The 17,251-nt window shown below is 26.8% G+C and overlaps 1 protein-coding gene across 1 annotated transcript; it reads left to right on the forward strand.

The window, feature by feature from the left end:
* The first annotated feature begins 5,590 nt into the window (after positions 1 to 5,590).
* On the forward strand, positions 5,591 to 15,457 carry LOC127282773 (mucin-5AC). Its single transcript, XM_051307256.1, has 8 exons — positions 5,591 to 6,142; positions 10,832 to 10,965; positions 11,247 to 11,556; positions 12,023 to 12,535; positions 12,728 to 13,037; positions 13,112 to 13,587; positions 13,645 to 14,233; positions 14,321 to 15,457. Exons 1-8 carry the CDS (start codon positions 6,120 to 6,122, stop codon positions 14,681 to 14,683), a joined length of 2,718 nt encoding a protein of 905 aa, XP_051163213.1. The 5' UTR covers positions 5,591 to 6,119; the 3' UTR covers positions 14,684 to 15,457.
* The last annotated feature ends 1,794 nt before the right edge of the window (positions 15,458 to 17,251 follow it).

Genomic DNA, 17,251 nt, shown 5'->3' on the forward strand with positions numbered 1-17,251 from the left:
TTAAAAAATAATTGCTTATTTTTTTTTTTTTCATTAAAACTAGAAACTTAAAAAAAAATCAACTGCAAACGTTTAAATTTAAAAATATTCAGACAATATTTATAAATGTGCATATATAATAACTTTTAGGTTAAACATAATATTTTATGAGCAACCGCAAAAAGGCAAATTAAACAGAAAACTCGGGATAATATTCCAGAATTTGTATTTATTCCTTGGGGGTAAAAAATTGTTTTCTTTCATTCTTGGAGAAAAATTAAAATTGTGCAATATTTTTTAAATTCACAAAAATTTTCCTTCGTTTCTATAATACTTTTATTTTATATAATAAAAAAACATTTATTTTGCTATTTTTAAATTTTTCCCAACTACAATCACTATTTTACAACATTATAAATAAATAACCAACTGATAACTGCCTGAGATAAAAAATAAAACTGTTATCTCAGGAATAAATATAATAAAATTTAATTATGGACGTTTGTTAATAATAATAATTGACTGATTATTTTAATGAACTTATCTCAACAATAATTAACTTGTTTTAAGACACAAAATTCTAAAAAGTATCGAAAGCTATTTATCAGAAATAAAATAATGTTTCGACCCTGTATAAAACGATATAAATGATGCTACAATAGGACCTTCTGGCATTACAGAAAGGTCAGTGAAATACAAGTTATTTCTATACCTAAAGGAAGGTGTCTTAAAAGTCATCTTCTCGTAGCCAGTCAAGTTACGTAATAAAAAAAAACCTATACGACACAACAAATGTTATTAAATTACACTATAAAATGTATTTAAATTCTAATAAAACCATCCCGGGAATTTAAATATCAAACATTAAAATTAATATAAATTAAGATAAAAAAAAAACAAATTGTAAATGAGAATCTACATTAAAATTTCTCAAAAAATAATTTTTAACCTATTATGATTGTCTTTGGAAAAATAGTGGACTAAAAAAAAATCTTTGAAGATAACGTTCAACCCATATAGTCGCTGAAGCGATTATTTACAATAGATGGTAGAAATTATTGTAAGTACATTCATGGAGTCTTAGTAACTGTGACAAAGAAAGGTTTTTTTTTTTTTTTTTTTTTTTCTTCTTTATAAGAGTAATTTATACGAACGCAAATATATATATAAATAAAGTAAAACGTATGGAAAGACAACGAAGAGCGAAAATACTTTCTCTTGGTCAGAAATCTTTATTAGCTTTCCCTGATTTACGCACGTATCCATACACGCGTCGTGATCTTTATAAATCGTGAACTAAAACTGGAATAGCCATTTCAATATTTAACATCTTTATATATACATATAAAGTAAATAAGTTAGTACGACCGGCACCTCTTTTACATACAGATATCTTTCCAATTGATATTTTCAATATTTAAATAGCAATCAATATTAAAATAATTATTATTTTTCAAATAAAATTATTAAAAAAACATATAAATTTAATAAACTTTTATAATTTTATTTTTTAAATAAATATTGAATCGAAACAATCTTTTTTTTTAAAGAATAAATTTTCAATAAAATTTCCGGACGACATTCTCGATTAAATATACCTGCTTTGATCAAACTTTTTAATAATTACAGAAAGTATGTAATATTTAAGAGTAAAGTGAAAATGCTTTACTTGTTTACAATCACGTGAGAGAATTGAGTTATAACAAATATCAATTATTTATAATTATATATATATATATATATATATATATATATAATAAACTAATTAATATAAAAGATTATTTTTAGGAATTTTTACCAATATAAATATTTAATTTTAATTTTTTTTAAGGCCAATATGGAACCGTATACAAAAATTTAAGGAAATTATTAAAGACCAACCAACAGAAAGGAAGAATGAGAAAAAAAAATTTAACATAATCAACATAGTGGAATTACTGTTTTCCGATTCAGTTTTCGATTTCGAATGGTGTTTGTTACTTTTTAAAAAAAAAAAAAGAAAGAATAAAAAAAAAAAAACAGAAAACATGTTCATGGAGCCATTGAAATTCAGTACAAGTCCCCGTACTCCGCGAAAGTGCAACCAAGGTCTCGAAACACCTTTTCACATATATAAATATACGTATAATGCATGTATCTTTGTGGTTCCACATTAATTTTATTAATGTTTAACAAGAAGAATGATCATTTCCCGTTTTACGTTTCAAATTACAACGCATTTAAAATATTTTAATGATTTTCTTGTTATAATTAAGTTGTATAATAAGAGATGCGCCTAGAAATCAATTCAGAGGTGACAAAAAATATCAAAAAAAAGACACATTTAAAAAAAAAAAAAGTTTTCAACTTTTTTTGAAAATTATTTTTCAATTTCTTAATTTTTTTTAAACTCGTATTATTACAGGATATATACTTATTTTATTACTACGTTATTAAAATATATTATTATTATTATTATTATTATTATTATTATATTAATTTTTACATACAGCTAGTTCCATTAAATTTGTTAATTTAAATATTATTTAATTATTTAAAAAGCAATAATTAAAATAAATAAATGTTTTTTCCAATTTCAATGGAAATAACATTATAACTGTCTTTATAACTTCCTTGTTAGTTGTATAATAAATTAAAATATACATTCTTTAGCAATAACAACTCAATGTAATTTTTAATTATTCTTTATAGAAATGTTGAATAAAAAATTATAAATCGTGTCAGACGTAATAAGAAGCATTTTTCAAATGAAATTTTAAAATTATACACGCAAAAAATCTTCACCTGTAACAGCGATAAGTTTCTCTCGAACAGTGATATATTTCTCTAGAATAGCGAAAACTTTCGCTGTTTTAGTGAAATATATCGCTGATCTAGGAAAATTATTTTTTTTGAATATAAAAAAATAAACTTAGAAGAAAATTAATTTGAATAACATTTAAACAATTACAAATTTCAATAATTGACAATTCTAAACAAGAAACTGTATTAAATTAAATATAAAAATATAATAATCAATTATTAATAATAATGATAATAACTATAAAAAAAAAATTATATTAATAATAACAATATAAACATCAGAAAATAAATTTAAAAAATGTGTCTCTTTATGATTAATGAAATTAAGATTCTATATTTAGAAAGTTGAAAATTGAATTTTATACATATAATATTGATTTAATCAATAATTGCGATGACCTGCGCTTTTGACCGGTAGTATACATCAAACTTTTACATCCTGATGGATGCTGAACATTCTCGTATCATTCAGGTTTCAAGTTCCGCATTCATAATAAGGTATATTATACGCACACACATAAGAAATTAATATTCTTCGCGGCGCGTGTCCGTTGCAAACCTTTTTTGTACTCGAATCGAAGGTTACACAAAGGATAGGCCATTGACTGAAAGCACTTCAAGTCAACGGCAGTGAGAATAAATTCGAAAAAAAAGACAATTTCCTCTAGTTTAAACAAACCCTTAATTTTAAGAGAAGAAGATCTTATTTGCTATACATTTTTTAAGACGCAGCCTTTGTAGAATTTCTGAGGCAGTTTCTTTTTAATCCGACAAAATTCAAAATAAATTATTTCAAAAATTGAACTCTAAACTTGAACCCTTAGTTCGCGGTATGCAAATAAAAAGCAAAAATATTTTTCTCAAAAGAGAGAAAGCGTCTCTTCTTTATGATACTAATCTCAAAGAATCACGTTTCCTGGTCGTCATAAGACTGGAATTATAATTAGCTAGTCTTCATTTTGATAATTAAGGAAAAACATTCTTCTATTAAGAGCAATGTTGGAGAAAATTATTCTCTCTCAATAAATAGGTTAATGTAATTTTAATAGTTCATTAATAATAATAGTTTGTTTTTTTTTAATAACAAAATCAATCATTTAATATAATTTAATATGCAAGTACAAATTTAATCAAAATGTTAAATGAAGATCTTTTACTTAACACTATGGTGTAAGTTATATTATAAAGGCTTTGTTATTTATTCAGTGGGTAGTATATACATACATATACAAACCACTACTATGCATACATTTCTACGTATTTCAACGACTCCTGCAGAATATGCATAACTTAACCAGAAATTCCACCACCATATACAAAGAAAACAAAAGTTAGATATACCTTTTCTATTTTTACAAGTTTCTCTCTTTTGCAAAAAAAAAAAAAATTATACGAAATCTATTTTTTTATAAATGATAATTTATCGAGTTTATTTTGGAACCTTATTTTAAAATATTTCCACTAATTTTACGAATCGTGAATTTTTTAAGAATACACGCGACGCATATTTTTTGGTATATATATGAATTCGTAAATTAGCATTTTTTTCATACCCTAAAAAAACGGAATGGACAAAATTTTTATTTTTTCAAGACCCCGTAAATATATTTAAAACATCAAAGAATTTTTAATTAATTTACTAATTTAAAAAAACAATTTTAGGGACTTTTTTTTAAAAATATATTTCCATTTTTAAATGGAGAAATTATGAAACATTATGACATTCTTCTTATCGTAACTTTGTTTTTATTATTATTAAAACGACTTCGCTGACAGAGCAAAGATGTAATTTTAACGTCGGCAAATAAGTATTTTTTCGCGCAATTACTCAATCGATATAATTCCCATAAATACAAAATATTTCAAATTTTCACCTACTTTTGAAAAGAGTACTCGAAATTTTGTTCCATTTTTATTTTTTATCACTAATAAAAAAAAACTAAGTCGTTCAAATCTCACAATTTCGTTAAATTAGATATCGAAAATTTAATTTCAAAAATATTAACTCAAAAATTATTTTAAAACAAAAAATGATCTACTTTCACTCAGAAAAAAGATATGTTTGAACCAAATGTACCATTTTTTTATATTTACCCAATTTTTTGGTTAGTTCAAACAAAATTTGTTTAATTCAAATAAATATTTATTTGATCTAAATAACTGTTTGGTTTATTTTAATAAATTTTTTGAACAAAGAAAAAATTTGATTGAGCTAAATAAACGTTTGGTCTATGCAACCAAATGTTTGGTTAACTGTATATCAATGCATTTATTTTGTTGATTTAACCAAAATTTGGTTGCTTCAAACGAATTTTTTTCTGAGTGTTCAAGTTAAAAATAAAATTGCTCAACTGAATAAACTATATTCAAAAATTATTTTTATAAAATTACGAAAATTGGGTCAACTTTTGTTTTTGACTATCCGTCAAATGTTTCTTTAAAATTTACCAATTTAATAAATTCCTATTGCACAAAATAGTCTTCAATCTTATTAGAAAAAAATTTGTAAAGTAGTCCACTACTTGGTTTTAAACTACTCATCAGAAAATCAACAAAGGCTATATTAAAAAAATGTTAAGATTTTCTTTTTACAATGCGCACATAATCAGAGCGAGTGAATACACACAATGTAAACGAAAAAAAATTGTAAATTTTCGAAAACTAAAAACAAAAAAAAAACCACCAAGAATAATTATACACAAAAGTGATAATATTAACAATTCATGGTGTTAAGGTTTTTTGATGGTGGGGTGTCCCTTGGTAACCATGGTGGGTGGCGGTATAAGTAGACGGCAGCGTCTACCAACGTTCTCATATACACTCACCACGTCCTTCGACTCTACCTCTACCTTACTTTTACTTTTTACGACTTTCGATCGTGATCGAAACAGAGATCTTCCTTGTGTGACGGTGACAAACGTTTTTTTTTTACGTATAAATAATTCAATTATAATTTTTTTATCAATAATAAAAACTAGAGGATCGATTGTTTGAAGAAGGAAAAAAAAACCAAAAGTGAAAAACCGAATGCCGTAGAAAAATGAAGCCAATAATTAGTGCAAAAGTGAATTAAAATTGTTTTAATATCGGTGTTTGTTCGACATAAGGTGTAACGCGCGAGAAGAAAACTTTTGTGAATTTCAAAGTCTCCTTTCTCTTTCTTCTTTGGCCTAAAGTTAAACAGAGAGGAAAAAAAAAGAAAGGGAGTGAACGAGAGTGAGAGAAGATAATTCAAGAAGATCATCAGAAAAAGCGGGATTCTCATATAGAGATCCGCATCCACCAAAGGATCGCGAGAGTGTAGAAGAGAGAGAAAGAGGAAAGTGTAAAGTGCAGACATGTGGTTGAAGAGCGCGCTCTTGTAAGTTCATCAAAATTTATTTCCAAAAAAAACACTAATTTTCAAATTCCTAATTATATTCTAAATTAATTAAATGATTAAAAAAAAATCATTTTTTTTTAAACAAATTCTTTTTCTCCAATAAAAATAAAATATTTTTCCTGGACGAGAAAAAAATTGCAAACTATATTATTAATTTATTTCTTTGCAACAAAGTTACCGCAACAATGCGTAATTGTAAATCTTGCTTCTATATAGTTAACACAAACATTATTACTATGATAATAATAAAGTAGTTCATTTTCACGTAATAAGAAAATTACACTTAAAAAACGTCTAGACTTGAGAATTTTATTAAAACCTTTTTTTTTTTTTTTGAAAAGAGTCATAAATTTATATGCAGAGATATATAACATTAAAGTCCAAAAATTTTAAGTTAAACAAAAGAGGTAAAAATTAAAAGGAAAATTTATTGCTCCAGTAACACGCAACCGTTTTAGATTTCTCTGTTTAACGATTTTACTGGTACACATGGAGAAAATCGATTAACGTAAAGATATAACGATAAAAATGTTACACGTACTTTTTGCTCGTAAAAAGAGAATTTTTACTTGTAAAAGTCGAAAGTAATAATAAATACATATATATGGTTCTACTTCGAAAAACTCCGAAGAAATATGCAAGATTCGTTAGCCGTATATAAAACTTTATTAAAAAGGACAATTTAATTATTATTGATATATTTTTAAAATCCCATTTCTACTTTTTTTAATTAGCTAAATTTAAATTAATAAAAATTTCAACTAATTTGAATTAGTGACTGAATTTTTAATTTACAAAGTATCAATAATAAAAGTAATAAAATAGTAAAATAATTAATTAGATATGAAGAAATAATTAACCGGTTATTTGGAGAAATAAAAAATTCTATATGAGTAAAAATAATGGAATTAATAGAATATAATTAAATATTTGTCGCAAATTTCTCAATAATCCCGGAAGTGAACACTATTCAGCGTATAGTATGCAATAATTATAGCCATGATTTGAAAGAATAAAATTTAAATATTTGAAATATAAAAGTGAAACTGATTGAAATTTTGAAATGAAATAAAATTAAAGTATACCCATATTCAAGAATTAAGCAAATTTTTACTAATTCAAAAGAAAGTATATCGAAATACAATAAAAGTGAAATTGTTAATTTGAATATTCAAAAGAGAATAAAAAAGTGAAATGATTTATTAAAATACAAAGTTATTTATGACGAGCCAAAACTAGATTAAAATTTAATGCTAATTCAATTTTGTAACGAAATCAAAATGAGATTAAATAAAAATAGACTAAATTAAAATTAAAAATTTGAATTCTTAAGTGAAATGAATGTCAAATAGGTTTAGTAAAATTTATGTAAAATAATTAAAAAGAACAGAACAATAGAAAATTTTACAAATTTTTCTTAGATTAATTATCAACTTCCGTAAGCTTTACTCATCCATTTCAAGTGCATTTTACTGCGAGTTATCTAATTAATCTAATAGAAATAAATAAAATTAACATATATATCAAATTTGCCTTCAATTGTTTTATATAAACTTAATTTTTGCATTAAAATGAAAATTTTATATTTCTTATTTATTATAATAAAGAAATTAAAGAAAATTGAAACGCGCGATAATTATAAAAAAAAAAAAATAAAGAAATTTTTAAGATGTTTCACTATACTTGACAAAGTGAGAGGCATATAATTACTGCTACATCAATCGCCATCAATGAAGTTAGTTCAGTCCAAGGTCGGTAAAATGTCAACATGGTGAAACGATTTCTAAAGCAAAACTGCTCTTACTTCTCGTTTTCAGGGAGGCGCTTCGAATCGAATGTCTGACTTGAAAGTAAATTATACGACCGTCTAGAATGTCAACTTTGAATGTCAACCAAAGTATAACTTCAATATATAAAAAAAAATAAGAACGTTACGTTTAATCCACAGTGTATAAAAAATTAAGGGCTTTTAAAATATGCTTACAATTTGAATAATTCATCAGTTTTGAGTCACTATTTTATGTAATAATCAATTTTCATCTAACAACCCAGACGAGCGGTTATATATATTATGTATTTTCCATGTAAATGTGGCAATTTTCTTGTAACGTATTTTACATTAACTGCAAATATTTACTTTGATATATAAATTCTTTCAATTTCTTTTGCAAATTTGTTATATCGTTTCCGTATAAAGTTTTAAAACTCGCGCGGCAATTTCAAAAGATTTTAAAGTTGCTATTTTAAATAAAAAGTTAAGATTAGACTGTATAAAATTATTTGTTATTCAATTATTTAATTCAGTTTTTGTATTTTTATCATTAAATTAAATTTATTTTTTATTATTATTAATCATGATTTATTATTTATTTTATTATTATTATTATTATTTATCAAATAGTGTAATTAGTATTTTTTATAAAAAAATAAATTCTTTATTAGTTTACAAACAAATTGTTTCAAAAGGAATTTTTCCAAAGAAATTTAACTCAAAATAACTTTTTTCGTAATATATTCCTTATTTATTAATTTTCATAATTTATTTCATTTTATTTACGCATTTAAAATCGAAATTTCTTTATTCGTTTATAACAAATTATTCAAAAGAATTTGTATATATAACAAAAAATTGATTTTCAAAAAAATTCTATTAAAAAAATTATTAAAAGTACCAATGTTATAACACTTTTTTTCCGCGCTCATGAACTTTTAAAAATAGAATATGATTTATTAATGTTTTTCCATAAATATTCAGAATAATTAAATTATAAAACATCTCTCGATGAATATATGAAAATAATTAAAATTCACAATCGAACAATGATTCATTTTTTTTACGGGATTTCCATTTATTAACTGACCTTATTATATTTTACAACAACAATTCATCATTCCATTGCAATTTTGCGAGAATGTTGCATAAAAGAAAGAGAGGCTATAAAGGTTACCTTGCCTGTCTGGATACAACAATGTAAAAATAGTGACTCCTTAAAATTATTTTTTTTTTAAATATACAAATTGATCAATAAAATTCATAAAAACTGATGGATTTTTCTTTTGTAAGTTTTGGGATGAAAATAAAAAATTCTTTTTTCGCGGACCAATTCAAGGATTTTGCGGTTACGTTCATATATAATATATATAGTATATATTGCTTGCGTAAGATGGTCGCCTCGTACTGTTATATAGAGATACTCAGGCACACACCTACATATTACTTGCAAGAATATAACTACCTGGATAAATATATGCATATACATGTATATGAGAAACCGCTTTCTCCATATGGTTTCATACACTGTGAATATTTCATATCTAACACCCTGATAACGCCCACGGAAAACTTTCCTTAATCATTATTGAGAAGTTGGAACTATCATTAACAAATCGGAAGTAATCGAACGAGAAAACAAACGGAATAAAAAAAAAAACGAGATTCTTCCATATATATAATCTGAACTTCACCCTGAATTTAATTTTTCTTCCTTGACCTAGAACAATCAAGATTCACATATGTTATACATACTAATTCTTTTACGCGACTATCATTTTCGCAATCAAGGGGAACTTAATTCTTCACACGTGTTATGCTAATTATATCATTATATATACATTTAATTATAATAATACTTAAATAAATGTTTTAGTTAATTTTTATTAATTTTTACGAAAATTAATTTTTTTCGATAAATATTTAACTGTTTGCTATTTAATTCAATAAATTTATTATATCGCGATACTAATTTATTATTTGACTTATTTTGTCCATTGAATATACGCAAAGTATACAGATTCTTCAAATTTCTCTTAAACGTTTTGCAATTTATCCTTAGTTTCGAAATGATTGATCTTTGATTACAACACAATATTGTTTCGTTTCGGTTTCAAAGCGTTGGCGGTTTCTGTAAGTATATATTTATGCAATGTACACAAAGTATAAAGACATCATTTAATTTTTCCACAATTCCACTTGAAATTCGAAAATTATTTTTTAAACTATTATTAAAAAAAAAATATACAAAATTATTGCATGTAAAAATATTTTTTAGTGTAATAAACAATTTTTCTAAAAAAAAAAATTAACCGACAATCAAAAACTGAATTAAATGTAGAATCTTTTGAGGCGATTTACAAAATTTTTTAATAATAACTACATATATTTGGTGAAATATATCTCAAAAAATGGATAGCCGTTGTCGTTATCGAATGCTGTAAGATGTCACACGAGTGAAACGTATATCGAGTGGATAATGCATGGCTAAATATCAATATATGCGAATGGTGAAAGTTCACGCAAAGATGTGTACTTATATTCGTCGCAAGGATAAACGCCGGTCGCGCACGCAATTCCAGACAAGAATTCATATTATCGACATTAAAAAATTTCTAAGAATCCTTCTTTTTTTTCTCTCATCTTTTTATTATTATAACGAAACAGACTATATAATTATCATTATTAATGTCGTATATAAATTTTCAAAAAGAAGAAACCCCATTATGTTTATATACCTGCGCGACTGAAAAATATAGCTATTATGTTAACAATTTATTTATTTTTTTTTTTTTTAAACTGAAAAGAAGTTTCGAAATATTCTCCTAAAAATAGAATGACGAGATTATTATAACAATTTCCATAAATAATAGTTTTTTTTTTCTCTTTTTTTGCAGAATATGCTGCGCTGTGTCTACACTGGGAGATGAAAGAATCGTTACAAAGTTGAGACCAGCTCAAACATATTCGAATATTCAATCAGAAAATATTGAAGCTGTTACTTTTCGAGACAGATCGATACCAATAGAAGGTATTGTTAAAAAATTTAACAATTTTATTTGAAAATTATTTCAATTTTTTTCCCCCCTCAAACGTATGTAAACAAACTTAACTTTCGTACACTTTCATTCTTAGCGAGTGAATGGTAATGAGAACTAGCAGCTTATGTAACAAATTCTTTGCGATTTAATTAAACTTCCTCGAAAAATTCCTAAAACAAATAAATTGCTCGTTTCCTTATTTTTCCAAATTTACGTAAATAAAAATATTTCACGAATAAATTTTGTCATTTTTTTTTTTTTTTAATTACAGAATATGTGACATCTCGAAAAGCTCACGCGGCAAGATACGAAGACGATGATTACTATGGTGGTGAAGATGAAGAAATAAAAATTGTCAAGACACAAAATAAAAAGGTACCTGAACGACATGAGAATTTAGAGAAAAAACAAACATCATTCAAGGAAAATGATCGAATTATTCCTAAAAAACAAACGCGTATCGAATTGGAAAATTTCAGTGATACAGGAGTGTTGCATGAAGATGGAATCAAGAAAGTTGACTCGCATCGAGCACAAGTTATTCGTCAAAGAGATTCTGTCATTCCTGGCGTTTATGTCAGGTAATACATTTATTTATTGCTTTTTAATTTCATTTTTATTTCAAATACTTTTATAAATTATATAAGAAAAGGAAATCGACTTTTACATTTCCATAAAAAAAAAAAAAGAAATAATAATGAAAGAATCACTTTCTTAAAACTAAGAAAGAGAAACACACACTTAAAAAAATCAATTTCAATGATGTAAACATTATAAAGTATCTAAAATTCAAGATAATCAGTTAAGTTGTCACACTGTTGTTGTTAATATTATTATTGTCATTATGTGAAAGCTTATGGATATCATTCCCAGTAGGCGAAACTAAGCAATATGTAGTAAAACCGGTTCCTGATAAAATGCTATAAAATATATATATATTTTTTTTCAAAATGAAATATTTCTGTAGACGAGGCCAAACAAAAGATATTTTAATTTTTTTTTTTTTTACAAGTGAAAATATTATTGAATAATTCATTTTTATCACAGCAATGAATATCCAACAACAATGTTACCAACACTGACAACACCAAGGGAGACTCGTTCATTTGATTTCATTCCGGTAAATATTATTCGAGAGGATAGCAAAGATGCATATACTTCGTATGCAGACAGACAATTTGGTGACTTAAGTGATGTTAGCTTAGTGCCAGCAGGCACAAGTTCACGTATTCAAGTGAAAAAAGGACCAAATGGCAAGGATTATGAATATGAATATGTCTACTATTACTACGATGAAGACGATGAAGGAAAAGCAAGTTCCGCTACAAATACTCAAGATACATCAAGCAGGACAACACAGTCACCAAGACGTGGTGGTAATAGTGGTAGTGGTGGTGCAACAAATGTCAATAGAAGTAAATACACAAACGTAGAAAGATCCACTACCGCTGAACCTGTTAGCAACGAAGTAATACCAAACAGAAATAGAGGTAGACAACTTGCAGAAGCTGATGAAATTTCCGAAGAACGCCTGCCAACTAACACTAGATTCCCACCAAGGTATTTGTCAATCATGTATCCTGTTTCTAAATTACATAATAACTGATTAATAGCCCGATTTACTCTCAATTTAATTACAATTTAACATCAATCTCACTAATAGTTTAATTTTTTAATTGGTTTTATTCATTAAAATTCTATAAATAACACTATAATAATTTTATTATCATCAGTATTACTAATTTTTTTCAGATCTCGTTCAAATCACAATACAGGAACAACAGAATCAAGTCGAGTACGTGGTAATCGACCAAGACCCAGTTTAGAACTCGTAGACTCAAGTAGTTTTCGCACTCATCAAGAAGGACCAGAATTTCCACAGAACTTACCAAAAGGACCGGTTAGATTTATTGGAGTAACTCCTAATGAAGATAACGAAGAGAAACCATCTAAAAACCGAGCGAGACCACATCGATTGCAAGAACCAGCTCCAGTTGAAGAAACTATTGATGATGCTCAGCCTACTTTTAGAAGACGACCTGCTTCAAGTATTGATCACGAGGTAATTACTTTCTTAATTCAAATGCCTAAGTGAAACTATAAAGAATTTTTCAACAAAAATTTTTATTCCCTCAGGCCCAAGTGGAACTTAGCAGAGGACAACCCGTTAGACAGCCAACAAATGAAGATGATACAGAACCTGCCACCCCGGGAATAATTTATTCAGATAAAAAAACACACCTAAGCGAAAAACAAGATACAGAATCATCAGATTTCACAACAACTGATATACCAACAACGGAATATCCTTCAGCAATGGATAAAGTTGCTTTGGATCTTTATGCATTCTTCCAACAAGGACAAAGTAATCTTGTTGAATCAAGCTCTGAATCTGATTTAACAAATGACAGTACAACATTATCGGAAAATGATGCCACGGAACTTGCAACCACTGAAACATTTATTGTTACAACAGAATCTACAACCACTTCAACCGAACCATCAACAACTACTACCACAACACCGGAACCAACAACCTCAGCAACCACCACTACAGGTAGAGGAAAATTCCGCAGACCAGGAATACCAGGTGGTGCTGTCTCCAGAAACAGGTAAATATACATTTTATCAATTCCAAAAAACTTTTTTCTAAATCAACTTTCTTTCAGATTTAAGCTGAACGGAAGTGGATCAACAACAGAAAGCAGTAATTCAGCAGAACCAACACAAAAAGTTAGAGGAAGATTCGGTAGCAATGGTAACAGTGGATTTAAGCGACCAAGACCAGGGCAAAAACATCAAGTCGATGAGGAAGTACAAAAAGAAAATGCAGCTCCAACAAATGCAGAAAAATCAAATGGTACACGCAATAGATTCAGAGGAACTGGTAATCGAAATATTTCCATTACAACTCCAGCCTCTGCTCCATCTTCAGGATCTTCCGCCGCAGCACTTCGACCAACATTCAACAAGCTCAATATTAATCGCAGACGTGGTAGACCCTCAACAGCATCACCATCAGCCAGTGAAGAATCATCAGATGGAAGCGAAGTCGAAACACACGAGGCTCCAATTACTCCAAAACCAAGTGCTCGGCCAAAATTACCAGGCGTTGTTCCCAGACCCGCGCGTCCCGGTGCTAGGGTCAATTTAAGACCCAGACCAGGACAAGCGACAAGTACCACAGTTGCTCCCGAAACTCCCGAAGTTCCCGTTGACGAGCCTGCCAGTGAGGGAACAGAGGAGGAAACTCACGCTGTAAGATCCTATTTTCCACTAATTTACCTATTTACACTAATTTACAAATTTACGTTTATGTAATAAAAATAAATTTAATTTTTACAGGCTCCAGCAGAATCAAGTCCACCAAATCGCCTAACAACCGTCAATCCACTCAACAAACTAAGAAATAGAAATCGATTACAGGTACAACCAAAAACAACACGATCACCTATTTCAACAACTCCAAGAAGATCGCCTCTATTACCACGACGAAAAACAACTGAAGTTCCCGTTGAAGAACCTGTTCACGAACAAGAGAGTGAAGAAGAAGCAGTTGCCGAAACAGAGCCAACGGAAGTTTCAATTATCGAAACAAGTACAGCAGCAAGTACTAAACACGAGGAAGTTCGAGGATTAAGTGGTCTTTTAGCACCAAGAAGAAGGATAGCACCACGTCGTCCTGGTCAAATATTATCTCGAGAATAGACTTATAAAAAACATAATTTTTTTTTTTAAATTCCATTTCTATGGAAACTGATCAAATTTAATTTTTTAACAAGAATTTTTTTTCCCTTCCGGTTTATTAATAAAAAAAAATTCTTCAAATCAGACAATAAAATCACTACAAATTATTAATAGTATAAAAGAAAACTTGACAAACGGACATTGTGCACTTTAAGCTAGTCTCTTTATAATCAAGCGCACTTCTTAAAAATGAAAGTGCCATTAAATAAAAAGGAAATACTCAAATCGACTGAAAAAAAAACTTGGACAGCTTTATATTCCTTGAGTGCACAAAAAAAAAAATCTCCCTCGTAAATATAAGTCCGAGTTAATGCAACAAATTAATCAGATTTAAAAATTATTTTTTTTTTAATCGTGTGATCATATAAAATGCCTATGCAGTAACTTTTACGAAGTAATAAAAAACGAAAAATCGTAATTGCCTGGTAAATGTTTATACTGCACAACAATAGTGATGGTAATTATATATTTAATTCGACATGACTTGTGCGTGTACTTCTTATTTAATTATCTTTTATGTTTTATATTTTGATGTTGTATATGTACGTTTAAAGCATATGATATCGTATCTTTAATATTTGAAGAATAATGTTTTTTTCAAGTACGAAAAAGCTGGCAATGTTAATGTGCCTTATTGCGTTTGCTCCTACTTTTATAGAATAGCTTAAGCTCCAAAAAATAATGTAAATATTATTATATTATTATTAAATTCATGTCTGAATGACAATAATCGTACCTTGATTATATTTTATTTTGTCCTTTTCATCTCCATCATTAGTTGAGATATCCATTTGGTACTCGAAAAAATAAAAAGTATTAGAAATATTTAAAAAAAAAATTTAATTGAAGGTCCAGATCAAGGAGCCGGTTATAACATTTTTAAAACTCAAAATTTTTGGCCCCTGAATCCAAAAAAAGTTTTGAATTTTAATTTTTTCAAGTATTTATTTTTATAAAGAATATACAAATAAATATCTACATGAAAAATAAAATTTAAAACTTTGTAATATTGAATTAACGAGACAATAATTTCTAGTTTAAAAAAATTATACCCGGTACTTTAATTTGGACCTTCAATTAAAAACAATTAATAATACAAATTTTTTATAAATTATTAGCAAACTGCCTTAAACAAGAAAAAAAATTAAATAATTTTTTATTCATATAAAAATAATTATGGTAAAATGGGAGGAAAAACGTCTTTTCAAAAAACCTAAAAAATGTCCTAAATCCTAAATGCGAAATTAAAGAGAACCTAATAAAACCTAACGGAAACCTAATGATTGTACAGAAACAATCAGTGTAAGAATTTCGAAATCTTACACAGTTGAAACACAAGTAAAAGCACAAAAAATATAAATATAACAATTGGATGTGGAAATTGGTGAAAAATTTATATAGTGACAGTGGAGAAAATAATATTAAGAGCCAATTATTAAAAAATAATAATTGACTTTTAATACACACAATAATAAATACCTTGTAATATAAAACCTGAAAATAAAAATGATTAGTAAACATCCTATTCTAAATTTTTACTAATTAAAAAAATTATATAAGAAAATTATTTTCAAGTCTAAATTAACGCCCGGAGATCCCTCCTCTAGATTAAGAAACAAATTTGAGAAATTTGCCAATTAACCATACAAAGAAACCGAGAGTTAAAAAAAAAACCCAAAAATTATTTTCATTATATCTAACAATTACTATTTTACATTCTATTTTATTCGAAAAATTTACACTAATTCTAATAATATTGAATTATAAGATTAATTTAAAAAAAGCAACTTTAAGTTGCACAATTAACCTTTTTTTTGGTCTGAATCGAAATAAAATTAAAACGATAGGTTAATTAAATATTTAAATATTCAACAAATATTTATTGTAATAAAATATTCAACAAATATTTATTACAATAAAATATTCATCAAATATTTATTATTTATTGCAATAAAAATATTTAAAATAAAAAAAAATTTAATACTTTAAACATTTTTAAATGTTTAAATATTTATTAATTTTTATTTAAATTATCATTGATTTATTTTTTTCATGTCAATATAACTTTTAATTATTTCCAATTTTTTTAAATGAATAAGTGATTTTTAATTCCGCGTGAACCAAAAAAAAGTAAATCCTAATCTAAAAAATACAAAGACAAATAATAAGTGTCCACTTGCTATTTAAATAGATTATGTTTCATTTAAATTAATTTAATTTTAAATTAAATTAAATTTATAAACATTAATCTAATTACTTAGCTGCCACTATATATAGAATTTTTCTAATTTGTTACAACTTGCCTCTACTCCACTTGTATTATAGAGACAAGAGGGACTCACCGACCGATGATTCGAATAGGTTGAGGGGATGATGCTGGGGATTCACCTTTCTCTCAGCATATTGTCAGCAATCTGCAATCCTCCTTCCTCTTTTTCCTGTCCATCCTATCCTACCCATCCTTCCTGTCCTTCAGTCCTAAATAAATACAAAAATTCATTAGATATCGATAAAATAAAAATTATTCAA

The sequence above is a fragment of the Leptopilina boulardi genome, unplaced genomic scaffold (assembly GCF_019393585.1).
Source record: "Leptopilina boulardi isolate dan_hultmark-lab unplaced genomic scaffold, ZJU_Lbou_2.1 LbouV2_302, whole genome shotgun sequence".
NCBI lineage: Eukaryota > Metazoa > Arthropoda > Insecta > Hymenoptera > Figitidae > Leptopilina > Leptopilina boulardi.

Coding starts and splice junctions, on each gene's coding strand:
- LOC127282773 (XM_051307256.1), top strand. CDS start 6,120: ATGTGGTTGAAGAGCGCGCTCTT. Junction 10,966..11,246: donor CAGATCGATACCAATAGAAG/GTATTGTTAAAA, acceptor TTTTAATTACAG/AATATGTGACATCTCGAAAA. Junction 11,557..12,022: donor ATTCCTGGCGTTTATGTCAG/GTAATACATTTA, acceptor TTTTTATCACAG/CAATGAATATCCAACAACAA.